Source organism: Penicillium argentinense (genome assembly GCF_028826775.1).
Source record: "Penicillium argentinense strain IBT 30761 chromosome Unknown utg000002l_segment0_segment0, whole genome shotgun sequence".
Lineage (NCBI taxonomy): Eukaryota > Fungi > Ascomycota > Eurotiomycetes > Eurotiales > Aspergillaceae > Penicillium > Penicillium argentinense.
The window spans coordinates 2296755-2317535 of record NW_026622661.1 but is presented as its reverse complement, the minus strand read 5'-3'; the positions used below and the strand labels follow the sequence as shown (position 1 = coordinate 2317535).

At 52.0% G+C, this 20781-nt stretch overlaps 10 protein-coding genes across 10 annotated transcripts; 4 read left to right on the top strand and 6 right to left on the bottom strand.

The window, feature by feature from the left end:
* Positions 1-502: 502 nt before the first annotated feature.
* On the top strand, positions 503-801 carry N7532_001711 (uncharacterized protein; the record flags this gene model as incomplete). Its single annotated transcript, XM_056614205.1, has 2 exons — positions 503-682; positions 727-801. The coding sequence occupies 2 exons, from the start codon at positions 503-505 to the stop codon at positions 799-801; spliced, it is 255 nt and encodes an 84-aa protein (XP_056479246.1).
* Positions 802-1436: 635 nt separating this feature from the next.
* Positions 1437-2298, bottom strand: N7532_001710 (uncharacterized protein; the record flags this gene model as incomplete). The annotated part of the gene is made up of 3 exons (XM_056614204.1): positions 1437-1686; positions 1736-2226; positions 2296-2298. The coding sequence occupies 3 exons, from the start codon at positions 2296-2298 to the stop codon at positions 1437-1439; spliced, it is 744 nt and encodes a 247-aa protein (XP_056479245.1).
* A 2503-nt stretch (positions 2299-4801) lies between these two features.
* Positions 4802-6765, bottom strand: N7532_001709 (CNOT2/3/5 family protein; the record flags this gene model as incomplete). The annotated part of the gene is made up of 2 exons (XM_056614203.1): positions 4802-6445; positions 6511-6765. The coding sequence occupies 2 exons, from the start codon at positions 6763-6765 to the stop codon at positions 4802-4804; spliced, it is 1899 nt and encodes a 632-aa protein (XP_056479244.1).
* Positions 6766-7306: 541 nt separating this feature from the next.
* Positions 7307-8168, top strand: N7532_001708 (D-aminoacyl-tRNA deacylase; the record flags this gene model as incomplete). Its single annotated transcript, XM_056614202.1, has 4 exons — positions 7307-7313; positions 7388-7566; positions 7629-7958; positions 8025-8168. The coding sequence occupies 4 exons, from the start codon at positions 7307-7309 to the stop codon at positions 8166-8168; spliced, it is 660 nt and encodes a 219-aa protein (XP_056479243.1).
* A 276-nt stretch (positions 8169-8444) lies between these two features.
* N7532_001707 (uncharacterized protein) lies at positions 8445-9860 on the top strand (the record flags this gene model as incomplete). The annotated part of the gene is made up of 5 exons (XM_056614201.1): positions 8445-8460; positions 8539-8606; positions 8675-8684; positions 8751-8837; positions 8920-9860. The coding sequence occupies 5 exons, from the start codon at positions 8445-8447 to the stop codon at positions 9858-9860; spliced, it is 1122 nt and encodes a 373-aa protein (XP_056479242.1).
* A 1738-nt stretch (positions 9861-11598) lies between these two features.
* Positions 11599-13487, bottom strand: N7532_001706 (putative MFS transporter; the record flags this gene model as incomplete). The annotated part of the gene is made up of 6 exons (XM_056614200.1): positions 11599-11850; positions 11910-12596; positions 12649-12804; positions 12866-13228; positions 13285-13373; positions 13433-13487. The coding sequence occupies 6 exons, from the start codon at positions 13485-13487 to the stop codon at positions 11599-11601; spliced, it is 1602 nt and encodes a 533-aa protein (XP_056479241.1).
* A 512-nt stretch (positions 13488-13999) lies between these two features.
* N7532_001705 (NAD(P)/FAD-dependent oxidoreductase) lies at positions 14000-15381 on the top strand (the record flags this gene model as incomplete). The annotated part of the gene is made up of 3 exons (XM_056614199.1): positions 14000-14189; positions 14244-14959; positions 14983-15381. The coding sequence occupies 3 exons, from the start codon at positions 14000-14002 to the stop codon at positions 15379-15381; spliced, it is 1305 nt and encodes a 434-aa protein (XP_056479240.1).
* A 98-nt stretch (positions 15382-15479) lies between these two features.
* On the bottom strand, positions 15480-16952 carry N7532_001704 (acetamidase/formamidase family protein; the record flags this gene model as incomplete). The annotated part of the gene is made up of 4 exons (XM_056614198.1): positions 15480-16058; positions 16114-16730; positions 16804-16822; positions 16878-16952. 4 exons carry the CDS (start codon positions 16950-16952, stop codon positions 15480-15482), a joined length of 1290 nt encoding a protein of 429 aa, XP_056479239.1.
* Positions 16953-18217: 1265 nt separating this feature from the next.
* On the bottom strand, positions 18218-18629 carry N7532_001703 (CTP synthase; the record flags this gene model as incomplete). Its single annotated transcript, XM_056614197.1, is given in 3 exon segments — positions 18218-18238; positions 18305-18515; positions 18529-18629. 3 exon segments carry the CDS (start codon positions 18627-18629, stop codon positions 18218-18220), a joined length of 333 nt encoding a protein of 110 aa, XP_056479238.1.
* Positions 18630-19161: 532 nt separating this feature from the next.
* Positions 19162-20649, bottom strand: usgS (transmembrane protein UsgS; the record flags this gene model as incomplete). Its single annotated transcript, XM_056614196.1, has 5 exons — positions 19162-19521; positions 19580-19973; positions 20025-20197; positions 20253-20359; positions 20592-20649. The coding sequence occupies 5 exons, from the start codon at positions 20647-20649 to the stop codon at positions 19162-19164; spliced, it is 1092 nt and encodes a 363-aa protein (XP_056479237.1).
* Between the last annotated feature and the right edge of the window lie 132 nt (positions 20650-20781).

The window sequence follows — 20781 nt, the reverse complement described above, 5'->3', positions numbered from 1 at the left end:
TTGTAGCACTACGATCTGCGGCCGCGAATTGGGAATTGTCAGCCCATTTGAGTATAGCATTCGAGCAGCAGTTCTATAACCTCTAAATAAGTGATTCTCTGTGCAGTTCACATTGGTCGTGGTGGAGAATCATACTGGACCGAGATACATATCGATCGTGGCTAGATGCTTGTTAGTGCTGTACTCAAATGGGCTCACAATCCAGTTCCCTGCCGCAAGTAGCAGTGCTACACAGTCCTCACTATCGGCGTCTGAAGTCATGTACCTAAGCTAGCGTTGAATCAAGCCAAAAAGGCCTATAAGGTGACAGGTATTGAGAATCACAAATAATAGAAACCGGCTGAGAGCCGTAGATCCTCGTAGATCCTAAATCCACTCCGCTATACGCGCATCGACTCGTTCACATCGGGCATATTGTATGGACCAATTCGTCCATCGGTGAGCAGACATTAAGTTACACTACTACTCCATACATACCCTACTGTGGTGAGTGAAAACGGGGATGGAGCGATCTACCGCCAGCCAGACCCCCATCACCCGGGAATCCCAACCACTCACCACCAACCTCAGGATCCCTCCGCAACTCGTCGGCGCCGAAGGATTGCAGGACCGGGGTGTCGCGGCCCAATTCGGAGATACAGCCGACGATCAATCCTTCGGATGGGGGGGAGGCTTGGCTTACGTGCTCTCTTTCACAGCAATCTGGTTACTCTTTACCTAACGTAGGAGATTGAGGACAAGGCAGCTGGTCTGAGCGAGGGAGGTGGTAGCGGACAGCTATCGGAAGGATTTGCGTGTTGATCATGGTAGCGTCGCTTCCTGCTTGACCATTCCTTTGAGGCGAGGTCTTCAGGGTGGGAGCAAGCATTTTTGCTTTTGGGATCTGCGTGCGTGATTTTCTTTGTTACATCGTTCCTGGCTGCAACTACTCGTACCAGAGTAATTGAGCTAAGGATTCGAGCTGCCAGGTTGAACCCGCAATAATAATGGTAATAGCTGCGATGCGTCGTTCGATACTGGCGGAGTCGGTAGCTAAGTTACTAGTGGAACAGGTAGATGCTACACTTCCTTTTGATAGGTAGGATTTTCTATGCGGGATTGGATGAGTGCAGAATCCGGTAATTGGATTGGGCTGGTGCCTGAAACGAGAATCAAAAGGTGTACTAATCGTGATCCGTCCCAGTCGTATTTGGCCAGAATTCATCTAAGCCCGTCCGTCTATCGCGTAACAACATAAAAGGCAGGAAGTGTAAACAGGTAAAAGGGGAAGTGGAAGTGGAAGGTGGAGAACAAAGCATGCATGCCATCTATACAGCACGATCTATAAAAGACGAAAAAAATGCGAGGGGAGAAGTAAGGCGTAACTGTCGTAAATCATACACTGTGGAAGAGAAGCAACAGCGCTGTCGAAATAGATCTCAGAGGAGTCGAATCAGTTATGACATCTCCTTGGCAGAGCGCTTAAAGGCCCGTCGCTTCGGCACGTCAAGATGGTGATAAGAGCGCAGGTGCTCGACGAGATGGTCCTGTCGCGGGAAGCCATTGCCGCCCTTGCGCGAGCAGTGGTCGACGGGGCAGTTGCGGAAAACGGGGTAGTGCACGCTGGACTGGTGACGTTTCAGGTCGGCGAAACGGGTGAAGGACTTGGTGCAGCCGGCGGCGTCGCAGGCGAAGGGCTTGGTTGGTCTGGTCTTGTTAGTATCAGTTGCGACGAGTATAGACAGCGACGACTTACTTGGCTGCCGACGGCGAGTCTGGGCACGAGTCCTCGGTGAGGGGGTAGCTGGGCATCGGAACCTCCTCGGGGCCATTCCAGCAGCTGCTGCCGCAGGTACTGCTTGGCGGGCTGGGGACGCTGGTAGGCATCGGGGCGACCTCGTACATCTGAAAGTCCTGCACCGGCACACCCTTCACTGGCGGTGGCGGGGTCGAGTACATGTACGGGGAGCTGGTGAAGGAGTGGATCTCCGGGTGGACCTCGGGGATGGTCTCTGGGACGAAAGGGGAGGCGGGGTCGAGGTCGAACTGGGTGTCGAACTGGGGGTCGTAGATGGGAGGTTGGGGCGGGCCCATCCCGTAGAAAAAGTCCATGTCGCCGGGGGAGGAGGCGTAGGATGAAGCATACGAGTCGGAATAGCTGAAGGGGGATTGCATGTCGGGGGGAGAGAAGGAGGATTGTAATTGTATATGCGATTGTTTGGAGAGGGGAAGTGGAACTGGGATGGACTATGGGTTTTAAAGTGTTAGAAGGGAGTGATTGACGGAAAGATTCTAGAAAGCGACTAGTGGCCCTACCATGGTGGGATGTGAGACGCTGGTGGAATCCTTCGTGCTGATGCAGAACACAAACAGGAACAGAATCAGGACCGGCAGGTTGGGGGCGACAGGATGTCAGATGTCAGAGGGGACGAGGATGGGGTGAAATGAGAAAGGTTACAACACGGGCTGATTCCCCTTGCGCAAGCGTCTTTCTTATGTGTTTTTAACAGAAGAGCTGTCGGCCCTGTACCTGATGCAGGATCTCCACCATGACTTCTTACCGTACAGCCCTAAAAGCTCTTACCGTACAGCCAAGTTACAAGTCTTGGACACCCCGGCCCAACACGAAGTCATCTGCCCCGGAGAAAACGAGCCTCTGACTGGTCTGGACACCATCGATCGCAATTGGGGGAGCCGCGAGTGGACGACGAACCCACACAGCCCCCCCCGCCCTCACCGTCGTCATTCGAGGATCATTGCGGGAATTTCTGCAAACTGGCCGCGGGATCCTCGTGCATTAGGGCGAGCGAAAGAGGGGGTGAGGGGCTTCCAGAGCCATTCCAGAAATTCCAGAAACCTTCTAGCGTCAGGCCAAACCGAGCCCAACCCACTCATGCGTATCTGGCGGGCGTCCATTGGAAGATAGAGAGACGGACAGGCCACTCACGGGCGGTTCGAGGGTGATGGGGCTGCTTGATGGCTGCTCTGGCTGCTCTAGCTTCGCGGGCTGAGGGGGCTGGGGGGGGAGGGGGGAAGGGAGGGCCGAAGATCCCCAAGCGCTAAACCCTTTCACCAGGCCCTTTTGCATTGCACGCTTCGAGTAGTCGCGGCTGCACATCCGGTGGACATGGAACTTGGACTGGAGGGGCGGTCAGACCCGTCCACCATGGGCAGTTTGCGCCGTTAGCGTCGGTGCTGGAGTGCACTTGGCGTCAGTCCTGCAGGTGGGACTCCCGGGAGGGGAAAGCGATCATCGCTGCGGCTGAGCTGAGTGGTTAGCGCGGCTTGTTTTTTGTTCTCGAAGACTTCTAGCGGGTTTCGTGCCAAGAGGGGGCCAGGTTTGGCGTCCGAGGCCGTTTCAGGTGTGCAGTGTGCAGTGTGCATGTGGTGAGCTGGCAAGAGTGATGGCGAGGGTACCTGCCAGTGAGGTACCCTAGGATACTGGTGAAGAACAGTGTCATATCAGTCGGTGCAATAGACAGATCGATCAACCCCAGTGGTTTGGGAGTTCATCCCACGATCCCACACGAGGCTGAGTCGGCAAATTGGTGCCGAGGAGAAAGCCCAACGTCATCGCCTACACTAGAGGGTGATCGCCAAGCCCGGAAGCCGGCCTCTCTTCCACTACCACGTACTGCAGTATCGTAGGGCACTATGTACTGTGGTACACCCATAATACTACTTCCTAGTATGCAATATGTGTGAGTGCTTCCATTGGTCAAACTACAACTCGTACAGCCTACTAGAACTAGTGGCTCTAATGGTCTACAGTGCACTGAATACGCACAGCCCCTTCCACAATCCCGGCCTTCTAGAAGAAAATACCGCACTGGTCGCTCGTGCATGAGCCTCGCCCGATCGGTGCACTGCTCGAATACGCGCTACCCAGTGCGGTCGAGTACTTTGTCCTGCCCGCGGAATGGTTGCGTTTGCCTAACGAGATGCATCGCGATGCATCGCCTAGGGAACTATTCCATCCGCATGCGAAGACACTCCACCTCCACTCTTTCTATCCCTCCATTACGACAGTAGTACCAAGGTAGTGGGGTGTTGAGCTACAATAGTACTGTATTACTGTATCAGGATCAGCCAGCTGGCAGCCAGGATACCCCAGGGTCGCACATGCATGCACGTCAATAGTCCAGAACCGGTGCCCTGACTACGGCGCGGTACCTGAAGGCCCGGTTCCTGCTGTATCTACCCCGGATGGCTGCAAGGCAGACACGGTGGGGTTTGTAGACGCCTTCCACGGGACGAGAGCGATCGAGGCTGGATGTTAATACCATGTTCCTGCACACATGGTACATTCTTGGAGGTAGAAAAACCGGTGGCGGAGGTGTCTGCAGCAAATACGAGAGACAAAGAAAAAAAAAAAAAATTCCATAGGAATGCTTTATTCATGGAACCCGACAAATAGCACAGTACACAGTTAACTCCGTCCGAGGTCCCATTCATTGTACTCATTGCCCGAAGCCCGCGAAACAAGAATAGTAGCACCTCCCGCAAGAACTTGGGGGGATATGACGTGGCTGGGGGGAAACTTGGTTTCCCAAAAACCAGGGAAGAAACAATAGTAGCAAGACAAACATATTAATCCAACAACTCCCGAATGCGCAGAGCTCGCGGTGGATCGCCTGCACCCATGACACATCATCATCGGAAGGGTGTTGCCCGGCCCGAGTTCCCCGGGCAGATCCATGGCCCATTCGGTACAGTGGAAGCAAACATGTCGATCACATATTCAGATTCGGAAAATAGCACTCATACACGGAACGTCATGAATAGAGGGAGAGTAGGAGGGAAAGTAAAGTGGATTTCGCGCTCAGAGCTCATCCTCGAGGTATTTGTACACGAACTTGAATTCCGCCTTACGTCGATTCATCCTTTTGGGCAAGGCACTTAGTACGTAGTCCGAGGGCACGCCAACATTGTGGGGGGAAGCAAGTTGAACTGACCATGTACTCTCATAATCGAAAAAGCGGTAGGTGCCTTGTTCGAATTCCTCGGTGATCGTCTTTGGCTCTTCATGTCGCTGGAACCAGGTCTGATACTGCTTGTGGAAACGCCAGCTCTGGTTCTTGAGCGCCTTGGCCGCGAGATACTGCTGATATGTGCCTTGGCAGTAGTAGAAGAGATAGAACAGCGTGTCCGTGTCGATCCGCCCGGTTTCGTACAGCCGCGGGTCGTCGAAGATGGGAAGGGGCTCCTGGGGGTAGTAGAGGGGCGTGTTGTAGGGATTTTGCGGCTTGTAATGACGAGGCTTTTCCGCGTCACCGGGCTCGGGACAGGTGGTAAGTGATGTGGCGAGTAAACGCTGCACTGCGGGTGTAGAATTAATCGTGGAGCGCTGCTTGGTCAGTTCGAAAGATTGGGCCAATTCTTGCAAACCAGGTGGCAGGTGGTAAATTGGCTCCGCGTCATCACCCTTTTCCTTCGTAGTCGGGCCATTGCTGGTGGCTGTATCCTTGGTGCTCTCCGTCTTCTCGGCCGGTGCGGGTGACGATGTGCCCGAGACAGCGGGGCCACCGGGAGTTTTTGACCGCCCAGTAGTAGCAACGGGTTCCTCACTCGATGTAGCCGTGGCCACGGTTGATGCTGCCTTCGACGACACGGGCTGGACTGATGCGACGCTTGGCGACGCTGTAGAGGAGGCCTTGCCGGCCGGAATGACAGGCGAGAAGGCCGGGCTGGCACCCGGGGGTGGCGGCAAGGGCAGGATACCCACGCCATTTTTGTCAGCAGCAGCAGCAGATGCCGCCGCAGAGGCATACTTCAACGTCTCACCAGGCAGTCGGGTAGGGAGTGGTGCTGGTTTCATGCCCGGGGCACCACTGGAGGAGGTAGCGGGGTGGAGGGTCGCGAGAACAGGGAGAGGGGACTTCATTTGAGCAGACGGTCGACGGGTCGAGGTGGCATCGGCCTTTGGCTTAGGCTTAGGCTCCGGTTCCTCGTCCTGTATCGACTGGGCATCTTGCGATGACGGGGGCTCGTCGGCGCCCATTCCGAATTGCGCCTCCACATCCTCCCCAATGTTCAAGTCATCGTACAGTGTCTCGTCTTCCCCAGAGTAATCAGGGTTATGCCCTTCCTCAACGTAGTACTTAATGCTTTCCTTGAGGTCTTGCACGGCGCCCACTTCGAGGTTGCCATTTTGAAGGGATCGGAGGAGAAATTCGAGCTTGTTGACATGCCACTTATGCCGTTCTGTGACGCGAGAGATATCGGCCATTCGATTCGCCTTGCCGGTATCCTTCTTGCCCTTTTTCATCTGCGCTTGTAACACTTCCTCTTCGGCCTCCATGGCCTCGATTTTCTGCTGCAGTTCGTCCACCATCGAAGAAAGGAAATCGCAGGACTCCACCTTCTCTTTCTCTTTCGGGTCGAGCCGTGATGCTGCTGATAGACCCTCTTTAGAGTAGGCCTTGGTCTTCATCTCCTTCTCGACGGCCTTGAACTGCTCCATGCACTATTCGATGATGCGTTAGCCACAAACTCTGGTAGATGGGGCGGTGTACTCAATGGCAGTCTCACAGTCTCAATGGCCTTCCGCTGCTCCAGCAGCGGAGCCTTGTCCTTCACCTCATTGCCTGCCGCCCATGATTTGATCTGGTCACGAAACCGTTGGAGCTTCTTGATCTCGCGCTTCAAGTTTTCCTCGAGTTTATCACGTTGCGTAGGATTTGTGGCGGATCGGATCTTCTCGTAGATGCCTTCGAACGTTTGGATGCCTTCGGCGACCTTTTTGAAGGTCTTCTCAATCTCTTGTTGCGTCTTTCGAGACGCCATCGTGTGTTGGGGTTTGCGTGGGCGGCGCCCACTGCGGTGGAGGAGGAGTGGGGGCGGAGTTCGGCGTGCGCGTGCAACCGGAGAACAGGCGGTTGCACAATCGATCGAAGAAGAGAGAAAAGCGGATTCGCGTAGGGTGTCACGCAGCTTGAGGTCGGAGACCGCGGTGGAATTCGCTGGAGAAGAGCAGCCATTCCACGGCGAAGATGTTGCCCCGTCTCGGGAAGGCGGTGAGGCGGAAGTGCCTGAGGGACTCAAGGGGAAGCTGCGGACTTGACGAGAAGTTCGAAACAGACAGCTGCCTCTGCTTGGTGAGTGAGATTTAGCGTGGGCTCCGCGGTCCCCAGTTGCCGAATGTGCGGTCAGTCCAAATGGCGTATCACTGCATGCACTCCGGGCGAGCTCGTGCGGTTGCTTACTACGACGGATGACCGCAGCGGGTGACTGGGTGGCGCCGAGCTCCCCCGCGGACTCCAAGTCCATTCAACACCATTGCTAATTTCGCTACTCGCACAGTTTTTGCGCAGAGCGTCCTTACAGAATGAAACGTATGTCTGCTCTGTCTGGCCATGTTTTTTGTGCTGTCATTGTCACCAAGCGAAGCTAACTCATCCCCATCTAGTCATCATTCAAAGGGTCAAGTCTGCCTCGGTCACTGTTGATGAAGAGTTAATCTCCTCCATTGGCAAGGGGCTGCTAGTCTTCGCTGGCGTTGGAAAAGAAGATACCGAGAAGGAGGCAGAGAATATGGTCAACAAGGTCTTGAAAGCCAAGTTCTGGCCAGACGAGAATGGCAGTCAAGTGAGATCATGATGCGCCTGGCTTCGGTAGCCATTTGGCCCGTGCTGACGACATATTCCCAGTGGAAACGAAACGTGCAAGATATTGAGGGCGAAGTGCTGTGTGGTATGTCCGAGCCAAATACGCATACCCCGTTCATTGTGCTGACCCAGTCTCAATTCCTAGTTTCGCAATTTACGCTCTACGGCAAGATGAAGAAGGGCAACAAACCCGATTTTCACGACGCTGCCGATGCGATGACCGCGCGCCGTGTCTACGACCACTTCTACAATAAAATGCGGGATTCCTACAAGGCGGATCGGGTCAAGAATGGCGTCTTCCAGGCGATGATGGATGTCGAGCTGAAGAATGATGGGCCGGTGGGTGTCGATTACCGCAGTGAAGACGCGGCGGTACATACTTTGCCTTCCTGGCTCTTCCTCGCGCCGCCTGGGATTTCTCACTGACATAAAATACAGGTCACCATTGAGATCAACACGAATCTTCCCAAAAAAGAGCCCAAGGACGAGGCGAAGAAGGACCAACCGAAAGAAAAGGATGGCGGGGAAGGATCGACTGGGACGACCTTTGAGTTCAGAATTCCCCCGGAGTTGCTGCAATAAAAGCGAAAGAAATAATAGTACGGGATCACTTGCTATAAATATTAGGGCGCATTGGCGGGGTTGGCGCATTTGTACATAGAAAAGTTGTCGTGTATAGATACCCTGCATGTATTTTGGGGGCGTGGAAGCTTCCTGAACCACAGCCTTTACCACCTTCAAGTGCCGCCTTCCCCCACTCTGCGAGTTCTCCCCTCTCACTCCAAGCTCGCCTCGCCCTTGCTTCCAAGTACTCCTCCACACCTTTCTCCATCCTCTCCATTCGCCTTTCTATCCACCATGGCGGACACTCAGAGTACGTATCCCACTGCGGGGTCCGCTGATCGGCCCGCGCATTGCAGGAATTGACGGTTGCTGACTTTGTTCTCGCCAGAGCGATCCCGTGTCTTTTTTGACATTCAGATCGGCGACCAGAAGGCTGGCCGTATTACCTTTGAGCTTGTGAGTCCTCACTTTTCCCTTTTATGATTTCCGAAAGCTCCTCCGCTAACGTTTGTTCTCTTTCGCAGTTCGATGATGGTATGCCGCGGACTCCCCCGACTGCAATGCTTGAAAGAAACCCCAACTAATCGCCGTCATTAATAGTCGTTCCCAAGACCGCAGACAACTTCCGTGCTCTCTGCACTGGCGAGAAGGGTACCGGTACCCAGGGCAAGCCATTGACTTACAAGGGTATGTTGGACCCCGCCAAACTCGCGATCGCCGCAGCGCGATGCGATGCGATGCGACAGTGACTAATTTCCACTCTACACAGGCTCTATTTTCCACCGAGTGATCAAGCAGTTCATGATCCAGGGTGGTGACTTCACTGCGTTCAACGGTACCGGCGGCGAGTCGATCTACGGCGAGAAGTTCGCCGACGAGAACTTCGACCTCAAGCATGACCGACCTTTCCTGCTTTCCATGGCCAACTCCGGCCCCGGCACCAACGGAAGTCAGTTCTTTGTCACCACCGTTCCCACTCCCCACCTTGACGGCAAGCACGTTGTTTTCGGTGAGGTGATCAACGGCAAGAGCGTCGTCCGCAAGATCGAGAACCTGCGAACCCAGTCCGACAAGCCCGAGGTCGACGTGAAGGTGATCGAGTGTGGTCAGCTTTCCGGCGAGGACTACGAGAATGCGAGCAAGCGCGTCCAGGACGCCACCGGCGACCCTTACGAAGACTACCCTGAGGACCACCAGGGTGAGGAGCTGACTGCGCCCCTTGCTTTCAAGATTGCCTCCGACCTCAAGGGTTTTGGCAACACTGCTTTCAAGGCTGGTGACCTCGATGTTGGTCTGGAGAAGTACCAGAAGGGTCTGCGCTACCTCAACGAATTCCCAGAGCCGGCTGAGAACGACCCCAAAGAGCTTGCCCAGCAGCTGAAGTCTCTCCGTTTCACTCTCCACTCTAACTCGTCTCTCCTCGGCAACAAGCTTGGTCGTTACTACAAGGCCAAGGAATGGGCTGGTTACGCTCTGCAGGTTGCGGACGAGGCCCAGGCTAAGGACGCCGACCGGGCCAAGGCTCTCTACCGTCGGGCTCTGGCCTACGTCGGTCAGAAGGAGGAAGACAATGCTCTCAAGGATCTGGAGGCCGCCCTGAAGTTCGCTCCCGGTGATGCCGCGATTACCAACGAGATCGCCAAGGTGAAGAAAATTGTCAAGGACCGTGAGGCCAAGGACAAGAAGGCTGCCCAGAAGTTTTTCTCCTAAGGTGCCCTGACCCTTTTTTCCATACAACTTATGAGACATGCTGCTTTCTCATAACTTCGGTGATGTACGGTAATCCCATCGCTGAAGCTTTCTTGACTTGTCTCTGGCAGTATGCCATTTTACCTTCTGGGTATTTCTTCTGACGAGCCACGAATACAACCATGGAGCCCCTACTTTGTTTCCTACCAGTAACCTCGCTGCCCGTATATATAGCAAACACCACCTTCATTCGCCTGCTCAGTTGAGCCATCATACAGGCTTCGACCTAGTATGAAGTCAAGGCTTGAGCAAACTTGATAAACAATGCAAATACTACATACAATGTAAAAACTTCAAATCAAGCCATTATCCGCTGAGCCTGGATGCCTCGCCAGGTATGCGTCCTACTGTACGCCACATTTGATCTACTATAGGGCTGAAGAATGAAACAGCCCACAGGAAGAAGCCATTCTATTGACAGGCTGTTACATTTTGTGACGTGTCAATCGCTGCCTTCGATGTAAACAGCCCCCACGTTCTCAGCCGCGCGAGTATGTCTGCGACGCCAAGGGCTACGAGGCCAGACATAGAGGCTGTGTTTAAGGGCTAACTATCAGCAATGACCCTCCTTCGAGCGATGGTGATAAGTATTTTTCACAAGATGTCGCGTGGATGATAGTGATAAAAGATATTAAGTGGGAAGCGTGGACGCAATCTTGCCTCAACATGGCGGAGTTTCCCCTGGACACTTGCGCTGCCCGATGTCGTTGGTTACGTGGGAGTCAAGTGAGGCTGAGGCGATGGCACTGGCCGCAATTAGTACGTACATAATCTCCCCAACCCCTCTGCTCTCACTTGCGAGGACACCGTTTACATGAACATAGCTCAATAGACTCATTTCTAAGTTTTCTTTTCAATGGAAAGGTGACAACTAAAGAATCCTAAATAAATGCACAAATATTTAAACGATCACATCACATATTCGGCGGTAAGGTCAGCTGCTGCAACGCCCAGGCTGCCACAACTCAAATAAAACTTTGTCGGCCCAGCGCAACTTAACTTCGTTCTCGAAATCAAAAAAAAAAAAAAAAAAAAAAAAAAAAAAAAAAAGAGATCGAACTCAGAATCTATACTTACCAAAAAAACGACTCTGCTGGGGATCGAACCCAGGGTCTCGAGATATCGGGTTACCGCTTTTGGCAGAAAATCCGTAGGAGTCTCGCGCCGTACCACTTGGCCACAGAGCCGACCAATGCCCTTTCAGTCTCATGTTTAGCTCTATGAGCCACGCTCCATAAAACTCAATTCGTCGATTTTGAAGCTTAATACAGTACGAATAAACATTACGAGTATAATGCTGACTTTATGGTATTTTCGTCAATTCCTTGTGATTGCAGATTGATTTCATTCATCTGAAAATGTCAGTGGTTTCAGTGGCCTTCACCGCCTTCTACGGTCGCGTCTGGGCAGCCAAATTTTCGTCTAAGATTTGTAGACTAAGAAACAGTGAATGAGCAGGTATTAGCCTGGTCCCTCCCATAATAGAAGCTCAATCAAATAAGCAGAGGAACAGACGGATAAGTTCGGAGAAAAGCATAAGATGGTGGAAAGCGACGAATCTAATCTCGGAGCTATACTACTCTCCGGTACTGTACATCGAATATCGCACGAAGGGTGAATCACAAAGGAATATTGCATCACAACACTGTTTTCGCCTGCAACCACGTACTAGTGAGCGTGGCATTCTAACGAAATAAGATTAAGGGGCCTGCCCGACACGTCCAGTCTCCGCCAAAAACTTCATATACCGAGGCTTGCATTTCCGGCGCCATGACTTTCCCCAAATGATCATAGGAATACCCATGAAGACAGAAAGGACTGCCAGAATCCCATAGAACGTAAAGCTCCAGCCAAACCCTGCAGCTTCGATGAATGGCTGTACGGAATATGAAATGGCGAAGTTGATGGTAGACGAGCAGATAGCGAGGACGACGACAAGTTCGCCAGATATCTGTAGCAATGGTCAGAACAGCCTTAAGCCGATCATGGGGAACGAAAAAGCGAACATACCCCATCAAAGCACTCCATTGCATATGCTGTCGCCATACTGGTAATAGACACCTGCTGGGCGATCAGACAGCACAAAGCCACCGCGATAGCCATCCAATGAGACCCATTCGTAGCAGCCCATCCATATGTGAAATACCCGACCGCGCCGAATATCAACGGGAAAATATATGTCCACACACGCATCTCTGGCTCCTTATATCCCTTGTTCCGGCGCGCGAGGACAAGTACCACCCAGTCAGACAAGGATCCAACTCCCATACCGAGGAAGTTGCCAATAAGGGCGGAAAGGAATATCAGACCCGTGGAGCCAGCACTCCAATTGTAAGGTGCCTCGGTCATGATTTCCGAGATGGTGTTAAAAGACACGATGCCTGCCGTGCAGCCAAAGGCAAATTGGATACCGGCGAGGACGATGTTTGGGAATGCGAAGAGGTAGAAAGGGCGCCGGAAGTATTGGAACCATGTTGTCTTGTCATCGTCAAAACGATGGACTAAGGCAACTTTTTGGAGGTAGGTTCGGGGAGGGATGTCTTCGCCAAGACTAACATTGGTGGTATCGGAGACTGTCGGTCCTTTCTCGGGGTCGCTCTTGTCTTGGCTATGATTTCCAGAAAGGAGGCTATTGAAGCGATATCTGGGGAACATGGAGTCGTCGAAGGTAAAGATGAACAGCAGGATCAAGACACCCTGGAATTATGGTCAATAAAAGAGACAACCGAAAAAGGGATGGGTAACTCACGCAGGCCATTGCCACAATCGGTGAGCTCCAACGCCAGCCGATACCGTCGGATATATATCCACCCAGAATGAGCCCTAGAATAGAGCCAAGCTGCTGGAAAAAGATGTAAAATGCAACCATACGACCACGTTCATGCGTGAAGAACATATCAAAGATCTAGTATCGAGTTAGCATACTGTATCGCTTTTGGGGGGAGTGAGGGGAATTGGAAACTGACAGTAAGCTGGATCAAGGCCTGGTATGCCGCAGTACCGATACCTTGAATTGAAAGCATGATGTAGTACTGCGCAGTTCCCGTGTAGTACTTACCCCACACGGAACCACCAGTTAGAAGAAGCAAACTCAGAATGTAAACAATCTTCCGGCCGAACTTCATCACCGACGGGATCCAAATGATGTTGAAGAAACCAAGCAGGAGATAGTTGACGGCAGAACCTCCGTTCATGTTGGTCAGAGTAACGCCGGTTTCTTCAGAGATCAAAGTCCAGCTAGCCCCCCAGTTGTTTTCGCCGAACGAAAAGACGCATGCGTACATCGATATTAGGAATAGTGACCAGTACTTCTTTGTGAGGGACCAATTCTGAAAGAAGCTTGTGAGTCTCATCGGTCTCCCATGGCTGATAAACTTTGTCTTACCAGAGGGTCTGCGAGTGATTGGGAGGGGGGCGGAAGGAGCACGATGTCCTGTTTTCTAGCATGGGAGGCATCGGTCAAGGCATGCGAAGCTGCGTGACATGAATTAGCACACGTATAAAGAGGGTAAACAAGTACACTCCAAACGTACTGTCAACCAGATAAACAGTCCCAGGGACATCGATTTGATCATCTGAAGGAGCCATGGTTTTTTCCAGCTTGGATCGACGAAAATACTACCCTGGGCTACAATGGCTCTTTATATCCTGCTCGGCAAGAATCATCTTGGGCCTTGTCCTCGATCGTATCTCAAGCGATGTCAACAGGTGTTTCAGCCGATTGGTGGGCACTAATCGACTGGCTTGCGATCATCGCACTGTCTTCGGAATAGATGTGGTAGCCCATGAGGGGAAAGAGAAAACATAGGTTCCGAGCGGCGAGGATCGATGGTCCTAATGGTTGGCATGTGTCTCTCCCCGCCAAAAGGAGAATAGCGCGAGCAGGGATGCTGATAGGCAGTGCGGAGAAGCTTCCCCAGGTTTTGAGGGGCCGCAACCACCGGAAGGTCCACGCGACGCTCGCTGACGCACGCGACAAGCCTGCCCTATTGACTCCTAGTCCCACTATTGTCTATAAGAGCGAGCTCAATGACAGGGCCATGCCGAGGCCTGAGCTGTTTTCGCGATAATCACGACCATCCGACCGAATATCTATCGCGATGACGCCGCCGCTGAGCCCCTCATCTTCCATTTTGATCGTCGGCGCAGGTACCTGGGGCTGCTCGACTGCTCTGCATTTAGCGCGGAGAGGGTATACAAATGTTACAGTGCTGGACCCTCATCCGGTACCATCGCCAATTGCTGCCGGGAACGATGTCAATAAAATTATGGAGCACAAGGAGCTGAAGGGTATGATCTGATGAGACCTGATTAAGTCCCCGATAGGATTCTGACAAGTTTCAGGACATAAAATTGATGCGAAAAGTGTCGCCTTTGCCACTTTTACTCGTGCTGCTCTAGGCGGTTGGACTGAGGACCCTGTGTTCAAGCCTTACTTCCACGAGACGGGCTTCATCTTCTCTGCAAGCGCACCTGAGCTGATCGAGCACGTCAAGGAGGAAGAAATAGACGTCTACGAAGGAGACTTCACAGCCCTCAAAACTGCAGAAGACTTTCGCAAAACTATGCCCCCAGGCGTTCTCACCGGTGACTTTCCAGGGTGGAAGGGCTGGTTCAACCGGAAAGGAGCAGGCTGGATCCACGCTAGGAAAGCGATGATGTCTTCATACGCAGAGGCACAACGTTTAGGAGTCAAGTTTATCACGGGTACGCCACAAGGCAGCGTTGTGGCCCTGGTTTACGAGAACGAGGATGTAATCGGAGCCCAAACCGCCGATCAAACAGTGCATCGCGCAGACCATACCATTCTCGCGGCTGGTGCGGGCAGTGATCGGTTACTGGACTTCAAGAAACAGCTTCGACCTACTGCCTGGACACTGAGTCATATTCGCATGACACCAGAGGAAGCCCAACAGTACCGAAATCTGCCCGTCCTTTTCAACATCGCCAAAGGGTTCTTCATGGAGCCTGACGAAGACAAGCACGAGCTCAAGATCTGCGACGAGCATCCTGGCTACTGCAATTTTATTCCAGACTCCAGATACCCAGGGAGGAAAGGAGTATTCCATTTGCACGAGAGCAGATTCCCCTCGAGGCCGAAGCTCGAGCGAGAGAATTCTTGCGGGATACGATGCCACATCTTGCCGGGCGGCCCTTCGCTTTTGCTCGGATATGCTGGGATGCTGATACCCCCGATCGCGCTTTTTTGATTGATCGACACCCTGATCATCCATCTCTGCTGGTAGCTGTCGGTGGCTCTGGCAACGGAGCTATGCAGATGCCGACTATCGGAGGGTTCATCTCGGATGCCCTGGAGGGGAAGCTGTCGAAAAACGTGAAAGACGTGGTGCGCTGGAGACCCGAGACCGCAGTCGATCGAGACTGGAATTCTACGCAGGACCGATTTGGAGGGCCGAACGAGTTGATGAATTTTCAAAATATCAAAGACGATGAGTGGACTGAAATATCTACTGAGCATTGAAGAGAGTCTGAAGAGAGTTGGCATTGAACGATAGTACTATTTGGTAGCTGTCACTACACTAGTGTAGTCAATCAATTTCCAGTATATTGGAGCTCTTCCTAATCGCTCGTAATGGCACATGCTCCCATATTCCTCTTCACCACCTCAGCCTCAGGCCTAATATCAAAATCAAAGATATCCATCGGAACACCAAGAGTGGTACAGGCATTCGGAATATCCACAATACCAGCAATATGTCCCTGCACCGGCGCGCAGCTTAGCAGCAAATAGATTTGATAATCACTATACCCATAGCGACGAAGGTACTCGATGACCCGAAGACAAGTCTGTCTGTACGCAACAGTAGCGTCGAGATAGTGCTGCTTACCCTTCTCATCAACCGAGAATCCTTCAAAAGTGAGGTAGCGTCCGGGCCCAAACTGAGGCTCCACGGGGCCAGCATGGAAAATCGGCGACTTCATGTCCAGCTTCGCCATGCCGTCCTTGATGACAGAGAACTTGAGCGTGATCTCGCCTGCCATCTCGATGGCACCACAGAAAGAGATCTCGCCATCTCCCTGCGAGAAATGTAGGTCTCCGACGGAGAATTTGGCACCGGGGACATGAACTGGTAGGTACACCTTTGAGCCGCGGGAGAGGTTTTTGATATCGCAATTGCCGCCATGTTCGGGGCGACCCTAGGGTTAAGCAATTAGCACATCTGGACGCTCTCGGCATGAAGGTGCGACCTACTGGGATGGTACGAGCACCCTCCCTAGCGACCCGACTCTTAATGTCCTCAGCAGCACTACCCGCATGCGCATTCGAAGGGTTAGGAGGCTGGGCAACAATTCGATTCTCGACTGTATTAGCCGCAATGAGCTCACCCTCGCGACGATTCCACTCAGCAAGAATTTCGGCAGAAGGGGCGCATCCCAGAATACCAGGGTGAATCAAGCCGGCAAATCGCACACCGGGAATGTGTCGAGAAGAGCAGAAGATGCCTTCAAAGTCCCAGATCGCTTTCGCTCTAGGCTTGTCGTTAGCTGCGCTCGCCATATCGGAATGTAATTGTACCCACGCTTTGGGGTAATGCTCATCCAGGAATCCTCCGCCATTCTGGCGATGGAAAACGCCACTGAAGCCCCATGGCTGATCTTGGAAAGGCTGCACGTCCTGGATCTCAACTACGAGGACATCGCCGGGCTCTGCAGTCTCGATATCGAAGGGTCCGGAGAGGTAATGGATCTCAGTGAGATCGACATTTTTCACGTCTTCGGCCGAGTCATTGTTCTTGATCTGTCCTCCGGTCCAGTCAAGACATTCGATTTTCACGACTTCATTATTTGCAATATTGCCACAGGCCGGAACTGTTATGAGAACGAGTTAGTTTCGGACTGCATTGCTTTGGTCTCCTACACTGTAGAGCTCGCCGCGACATACTGTCTGGGTGCCACCGGTTCTGCGACATTGTTAGCGATTACCAGAAATTCAATTATGGTAACGAGAGCTCTTACGTGAAGCCCCGGCTGTTCCCTTGCATGCCTGTCGAGATCGACCTTCAAGGCCGTGCGAATCCCTTTGATACCCATAGTTTAAAATGTACTTGATCGTGTTGCTTTTTGGTGCTGTCGTATTCACTTGATTATCACCAATATTGGACAGCTAGAACCAGTGCCTGGTCCTAGTCATCAATAGAAGGAGGAAAGAGGGAAAGATCGAAAGTACCGTGACAGGCTGACGAGGCAGAGATAAGGACATGCTTCTCCGCAGCTTTGAGGGGTAACTCATGTACCGCTTCCAGCCGGCCCGATACTGACTAAGTAGTATACTAGCGAGTAGCTTTATCGCTCCAAATTTAGCGCTCAGTCCTCTCCGCCTGTTACGTATTCTGCAAATCTCTAAAATGATCATTGGTAGAGTACAGGACATTTTCCATATACGTAATCCTTGACACATACAACGGTGTACCCCGCCAATTGGAGCATAACCACATATAGTCCACTGGCTTCCTCGTCGCGTCTATTTACCCAAACAAGTTCATTGAGTAGCGCATGACTCTTCCTTGTTAGTAGCAGCAAGAAGTAGACTCATTACTAACACCGGTTGATTCTATTAGTAGTGCCGTTTCTCACCCCAGGCCTCGTGGCCTTGTCTGCCGTGGCGGGTACCATGTAGATCGAAGACAGCTCCAGGAACTGACTGTTGCGTTTAATGAATTCAAATTGTATCATACTGTGGGGTTATCTAATTTGCAGAGCATGATTGACGCGTTAGAGTGCTTTCCCTTGGAGGTCAGGAAGTTAGCTGGAAGGGTAGATTGGGAGATACTGACCTCTATCGCGCAAAAGTCGATCGTCATGTGAAACGTACCTCTTCCCCGTGGAATCGTCTATCGAATCCATTTTCATGCACCGCACCTGGTTCGATCTGGTTGTCACTAAATGTGATGCTCCCCCCCCGGCTGAACGACAATCATGACCTCGTTCAGGAACCCGGCGGCCATAGCAAAAAAGCCGACAAAAGGCTTGCTAGGGGCCAGCACTCGACTCATGTACTGTGCGTAGAGCTCCACACCGACGAACTAGGAATGGTCGGGAAGTTTACTATCCATGCGTATACCCTGGTAGTCTTAAGCAATGAGGATATTCCCGAGGTCAGGTATGGCAACAAGCATGGCCATGCGGCTAGAGGGAACCACGTAAAAGATGTGCCATCACTCCAAGATGACGAGGGCGTCGAGGCCATACATGCTCCGCAGTTTCGATCATTCGGTTCCTCGTCAAAAAACAACACCGCAAAAACCAACACCGCACTTTCCCTTGCGGGGACGGTCAACCGCATTGGTAACAAAGGTTCAGGATCCTAGGACACGAACCTAGGAGTGTGTCAGCACGCGAGTGGATAAATCTTCGAGAAAGATGATGTATGATATACCTCTTACGCGGTAGATCACCGTGCCGGGACTATCGTAGTGTTCTGCGCTGACGGCAGAAGGCATATTGCCAACATTGTGAGCAAGCTCGACGACAGTGTTCTGCATATCATAAGCGATTCCAAGGAATGGAGTCTGAGTGCTGCGCGCGTATTCGTTAGCCTCGAATGCTCCATTGTTGTCAACATCAAGCTGGACCAGGAACCAAGATGCCAGATGCCTTCAAGACTGACCGCCCGGCCTTGGCGTAAACTTCGGGATGTTTTAACTGAGTCGTGTGGGAAAGTTCACTCGAATCAACCCAGCTGAGATCAGGCATACGCCGGCAATACATGGCGGCGTGCACTTTCACCGCTTACTGGAGAATTTAACATCGAGGGCTTGAATGGATCGTCGGTGCAACTAGACTGAAATGCCCAGGGTTTGCAATCGAGTTCATCAATTGATAAATCCCTGCCCCTGCATTCTGCACAGACGGAAAAGAATGTGAAACTTCATTAACTATGGGGCCCGGGCATGATGGGGCTACAGTGTCATATGACTAGTACTGGTCTCTCGAGAAACCAATGTCCATCTTCCCATGCTATTGACTCCGCGTGAGGACAGTCCGCGGTATCTAAACTGATTTTTAAGCTGTACCGTACAGTTTTAAGAAAGAGAATGAACTCTGATCAATTGGCGATAAGCTATGCAGATACTCGCTTGATAAGCCATGGCTTCTGAAATAGTGCGAGATTGAGATCTCGTGTTGCTTTAATATTGGTCGATACCACTCACTATTTTGACAGGATTTTCAGAGGGAGATTAATGACACAATTTCAACCTGAAAGTCCTAAGGTGGACTCGTTGAGGGGCCAAATCGTCACCTATGAGAATTTCTTGCTCGGGGGACTCGGCTTCGTGTTGGTAGTCTGCTCATCCGTAACGACATTGAGTTTGTCAATTTTGTCGAGCGACAACTGCAAGAAATCATGCTTGTTGGCCCAGGTCACTTGGCTTTCCGCGAAGCCGGCACTTTCAGCAGGGGCTGGGGGTGGGTCGGTAATCTTGGTGACGAGATACGCCGTGGAGGCTTCGGCAACACCATACATAAGGACGCCGAGGAACGGGGTCTTGAGGATCATGGTGAATCCGAAGGCAAAGCCGAACAAGACACCTTCACGATCACGAAACCAACGTTGCTTTTGGTCTGAGGTGAACTTGATACGACGGAAGTAGGGTTCGAGCTGAAAGAAAGTTAGAAGGTTTCTTCTCTTCAATTGTGTTGTGGAATTGAGGACTCACGAGCTCACGCATCAGACTGCGAGATGCAAAATAGGTATGCAAGAAGCTGACCAAGAATGCCTTGGGCAAGAAGAGGCCGATGCAGAAGATGACTGTGGCAGGGACCGATCCGACATGCTTGCGGAAAGTGAAGTAACTGGCTGCTGGCATGACATAACGGCCGATGAGAGGGCTCAAAGACAATAAGTAAACTCCAATGAGAATAGCCATTCTCTTCGTGTATCGGTTGACAAAAGCCATCAGCGCCTCGAACTTGGGGCCCGATGCACGAGAGCCACCCTTCGTAGGGTACATAACAAGGTTAGGATAGTACATAGCACGCAGGGTGTCGGGGTCCTCGGCCTTGTGCTTAAGCACATAGGTGCTGTCAACCCATTGGATTGATTGCATGAAGCTGGGAGATGGTCAGCATGAACAACCTAGAAGCAAGTCCGAAAAAGCCCACATTTCATCAAGGGTAGGGGTCATGTATCCCATCAGAGTCATCAGAAGAAATGGCACCTGCAGGACAGACTTGGAAATGAATTCCAGGCCATTGAGAAGTTTGTTGTCCCATATCGCGTGGTCCAAGTTCACCATGAAGGATACGAGATAGACTGAAAATTTGACAGTGATGACCTAAGACAGGCATCAGCATATGATCTTATCATAAAGACCATTTATCATGTCATACCGGGATCTGAACGATGAGTTGGATGATGATCCCGACCGCAATGGCAAGAGCAGCCTGACGAAAATGCTCATACTTGAAGAGCTCGGGGTTCGTCAAAGCCCGCACGGCTGTAGAGATCGGTTAGCCTGGAAGAACAGGGTATCAGTCGGTTATAGGCCCAGTCCACGAGACTGCCATGGTACAGTAATTCCTCTGGTGGCTCTGGATGAATGTATCAAGGGCATGCCGGGAAACGTATCCAGAGCTCCAGTCCAGGAGGCCACCAGGCGAATCCAGTAGTGCAGATCTCGTGTCCTATGTCTGCTCTGGTGGTTTGGGAACAAGCAACTTGAAACATACTTCCTACCAGCACAAGCTGGAAGCCGCGGATGACAGCATTGGGCTCGAAATTGGACATGGCCGAGCCTCCTATGGTCCCTGACACTTCCACGGGTCTCTTTTGTTCACGAGTGATGAAATCCACGGCGATGTAAAGGCTGGCGTGGCCGCATCAACAATGTTTCAGGCGCCGATTTAAACTGCGTCACGG